The sequence below is a fragment of the Colobus angolensis genome, unplaced genomic scaffold (genome assembly GCF_000951035.1).
Source record: "Colobus angolensis palliatus isolate OR3802 unplaced genomic scaffold, Cang.pa_1.0 Scaffold24, whole genome shotgun sequence".
NCBI classification, from domain to species: domain Eukaryota; kingdom Metazoa; phylum Chordata; class Mammalia; order Primates; family Cercopithecidae; genus Colobus; species Colobus angolensis.
Window position 1 is genome coordinate 3,593,727 of NW_012115599.1, and position 4,283 is coordinate 3,598,009.

General features: G+C 49.4%; 1 protein-coding gene across 3 annotated transcripts in view; it reads right to left on the minus strand.

Annotated features, from left to right (window-relative positions):
• The window catches only part of PCYOX1 (prenylcysteine oxidase 1), a 19,240-nt gene extending 17,514 nt beyond the window's left edge, over window positions 1-1,726 (minus strand). Inside the window, exons 1-2 of one of the 3 annotated variants that reach the window (XM_011945233.1) lie at window positions 1,544-1,726; window positions 269-475 (exon numbers count right to left, since the gene is read on the minus strand). In XM_011945233.1, coding sequence (XP_011800623.1) covers window positions 269-475; window positions 1,544-1,652 — 316 coding nt within the window. In that variant the 5' untranslated portion in view covers window positions 1,653-1,726. Of the gene's footprint in view, window positions 1-268; window positions 476-1,335; window positions 1,396-1,543 lie in introns of those variants that run through there. The other 2 variants (XM_011945235.1, XM_011945236.1) reach the window with 2 other exon arrangements.
• Window positions 1,727-4,283: the final 2,557 nt, after the last annotated feature.

Here is a 4,283-nt window from a genome sequence, read left to right on the forward strand (position 1 = left end):
AAAAGAAAAAAAAGACAATGGCAGCCATTCCCACCCCCACCCCACGGCTGTAATTCCAGATAACTAGTGATACAGATAACTAGTGTCCCATTACAGCAGAACTGCTCCTAACTAAGGCAGTACCAACTAACGAGAAATTGAGGAAAACAGTTTTACCAACGTCTCTGTAAGGCAATTAACAAGGCAGAAGTTTCAGTTCTCCATCTGATAAAAATATCTGGGGATGTCACACAGTAATCTGGTGAGCTCCAAGACCAAAATTACATACCCAGGTCTTTGACAAAACGCTTCATGTGCAGATTTAAAGGATGGATGACAGAACCTCCTGCCTCATATTCTTCCCCCTGCACCATCATGGTAGCCAGGCGGCCCCCGACCTCTTCTCTTTCAAACAGGTCTATCTTCACATCTTTCCCAAATTTCTGCCGCAGGTAATAGGCTGCTGAAGTGCCACCAATTCCGGCTCCAATAATCGCTATGAGGGAAAAAAACAGAAGATTATTTTTTCCCCTTTTACCAGCTCTGTGAGTTCTTTTGTTTTTGAAAGACCATGAATAGCGGAGGTTGTTACTCAAAACTATTACCAACAATTCGGTGGGGGAAGAATGACACCTGCAGCGAAGGTCTAACTCCCTGAATCTGGACAGACACTGCCCCCTGACAAAAGCAGTAGATTAATTAACATATTGACATTAATTCGCTTTTTTTTCCAGATGCTCAAAAGATTCTCACAGGTCTTTATGGAGGAATCAAGGGGCCTGCACACCCTTCTTGATGCCCAACTCACGGGCACATTAGAGGTCGACCTTTCCAGCACGCATTTTTAATAAAGTGACGGCCATTTATGCCTAGCTTTGTTGTGTCTAAATTCAATGTAGAGAGGTTAATGATATCGAAGAACACAACTTTAAAGGAGGGCGGGAGGGAGACAGGAAGCAAAAAGCCAAGGCTCCTGACACTGGAAAGAGAATATAGATTCTTTCTGTGGCTATGTTAGTCCTAGGCAGAGAAATTGTGCAAGCCAAGCGCCTCTGAGAGCAGGCCGACCTCAGCAAAGCGGAGCTGGGGGAAGGGGGTTCAGCCTCCCAAGGGAAGCAGACAGGGTCAGCTTGTTTTCACTCCTCCCTGTGCTGTGTCTGCGTGAGCCTGCAATCTGGCCGAGCGCCCCAGGTCGAGCCAGAACACTGGACTCTTCACCCTCAGTGTTCAAAGGGTAGATAGAGGAACCCAGGCCTCCAAGGAGCCCCAGGCCTAAGAGACAGGAGCTACAGGTACGCTAGGCGCCTGCCTGCCCTCCCGCCCGTCCCCGTCCTCTCCCATTCCTCAAGTGGGCACCTCTCCACGCCTGCGAATGCACAGTCCTATTCCGAGCAGAGCTGAAAGCCGCCCTGAGATGTGAATGGGGGAAAGCGCGACCTGCGCGGCTGACTCGGCCTGCACCGCTGGCCTGCGTCGCGGCTGTGGGATCTGGGCGCACTGCGCAGCGGCCGCCTGGCGCGGGGCGCGCTAAAGCTCCCTCCCGCGCCTCCACCTTCTCGCCTACCGATTTTATCTGGCGGGGCACGCAGCTCGGCGCCCTCGGGGCATCCGCAGCTGCACAGCAGCAGCCACAGCCCCAGCAGCGAGACTAGCTCCGCGGCGGCGCGCCCCATGGCCTCCACAAGCGCTGCAGCTAGCCTCGAGAACCCCGCAGTCCTCCCACAGCTGCGCGGCTGCGCGCTCCGCCCAGCCCGGCCCCCAGGCCGCCCAGCGCCTGCGAGCCCCGCCCAGGTCCTGCGAGCCCCGCCCCGACCCCGCTCAGGCGCCTCGCCCTGCAAGTCCCATTAGTCCTTCTGTAGGAGCTCCAGCTCTGGGCTACTGAGTGCCCTAAGCACACCCTGCCGCCTCGAAGCCACCCTCCTTCAGAAGACGTCGAAGGCAGAAGCTGAGGCTCGCCTCAGCTCTCCTCCTCCCTCCCTATTTGGCTGAAGCACCTTAGTTCTTCACTAGTGCCCTCTTCTATCCCCTCCGTCGCTCCTAAGAATGCACACAGCTAATCGCTGCCAGAAACAGACCAAAGGGACAACAGTACTTACTGAGTGATCACCCTGTTGCGAGAACTGTCGGGTACGCAGTGAATGGGTAAATGGTGCTAGTTGAAAAGAAAAATGAGGGAGACTGAAGATGGGGTGGCCCAAGGTGAAGGGGGTGGAATAATAGTAACAGACATGAATAAAAGTAGTGTACCTGTAAGGACACCAGAATGTGCCACCCCAAAATACGCCTCTTTAGCCTAAGGATTATTTCAAGACGAAGACAATTGAGAAGATGTAGATACGTAGAAAGTTCTCCGCCTTCCCCTATTTGCCTAAAAGCAGGACGTAAATTTTAAAAGGCAAAGGTATCCCTCTTCCTGCACTGCCTGGAAGGACAAAGGTTAATCACTGAAGACAATTTTACACCTGTTAAATAAAATTTATAGGAAGCCATTGGTTTGGACTGAGCTCCTGCACCAGACTAGGCCCAACAGACTAAACCAAAATGGAGGCACTCATGTCACACGTGTTCCACATCACAAGGTCAAAACTAAGTTGTCAATCTGACTTTCTAAGAAATCAGAAGAAAGAAAAACAATAGCCAGATTCCCAAACAGACCAGTTTTAAGTGGCATGATAAGGAAATACCCTCTGCTTTAAACTTTACAAGGAAAGTGACCTCGAAACAACCAATTCACTTTTCTGTTTCTGCTTTCTTCAGCCCTTTCTGAAAGTCAATCTCTTCCACTCATTCTGTTTTATAGAATGAGGTGTTGTGCAATTCTACTATCGCATAAAAGCCAGTTATGCTCTTAAAATTAGTTGTAATTTTGTCTTTTGACAAACCTTTATCAGCCAGGAATCTACATGACAAGCTTCATTAATGAGCCTTTTTCTATTGCTTATTTGCCACCCCTAGAGACTCAAAATCATTTTCCTTCTCTTAACACTTCTCTTTTTTTTTTTGTTTTTTTGAGACGAAGTTTCTCTCTTGTTGCCCAGGCTGGAGTGCAATGGCTCAGCCTCACGGCAACCTCCGCCTCCTGGGTTCAAGCAATTCTCCTGCCTCAGCCCCCTGAGTAGCTGGGATTACAGGCACGCACCACCACACCCGGCTAATTTTGTATTTTTAGTAGAGATGGGGTTGCTCCATGTTGGTTAGGCTGTTCTTGAACTCCCAACCTCAGGTGATCTGCCCGCCTTGGCCTCCCAAAGTGCTGGAATTACAGGTGTGAGCCACTGCGCCCGGCTCTCTTAACACTTCTCTAAACATATGCTGTTCTTTTTTGAAGATGCTGTATAATCCTGAATTCAAAGCCACCTCTTGGAGATTTGCTCATTTCTCTGGTCTCTCTTTTGAATACATGACGTACATGTTTTTAAATTTCTGTTTTTCTTTTTTTTTTCTTTCTTTCATTTATTTATTTTGAGATGGCTTTGCTCTGTCACCCAGGCTGAAGTGCAATGGCACAATCACGGCTCACTGCAACCTCCTGCTCCTGGGCTCAAACGATCCACCCACCTCAGCCACCAGAATAGAGTAGCTGGGACCACAGGCATCCACTACCATGTCCAGCTAATTTTACACTTTTTGTAGAGATGGTTTTTTGCCATATTGCCCAGGCTGGTCTGGAACTCTGGACTCCCAAAGTGTTGGGATTACAGGCATGAGGCACCATGCCTGGTCCTGTTTGTTTTCTTCTTCTTATCTGTCTTTTGTTACAGGGGTCTATCACAACCAAAAACTCAGAAGCGTAGAGGAAAACTTTTTTTTTCTCCCCTACATACCATATAGTAGAACATTATGCATGCATTAGAAAGAAGCCAGGCACCGTGGCTCACTCCTGTAATCCCAGCACTCTGGGAGACAGAGGCGGGCAGAATATCTGAGGTGAGGAGTTCGAGACCAGCCTGGCCAACATGGCAAAACCCTGCCTCTACTAAGAATACAAAAATTAGCTGGGCATGGTGGTGCATGCCTGTAATCCCACCTACTTGGGAGGTTGAGGCAGGAGAATCACTTGAACTTGGGAGGCTGAGCTTGCAGTGAGCTGAGATCGTGCCCCTGCACTCCAACCTGACAGGCTGGTCTCAAAAACTAAAAAATAAAAAAAAAGAATGCTGGGGCTTGGTGCAGTGGCTTACACGTGTAATCCCAGCACTTTGGGAGGCCGGAGCAGGCAGATCATCTGAGGTCAGGAGTTCGAGACCAGGCTGGCCAACATGGTGAAACCCTGTCTCTAATAAAAATATAAAAATTAGCCAGGC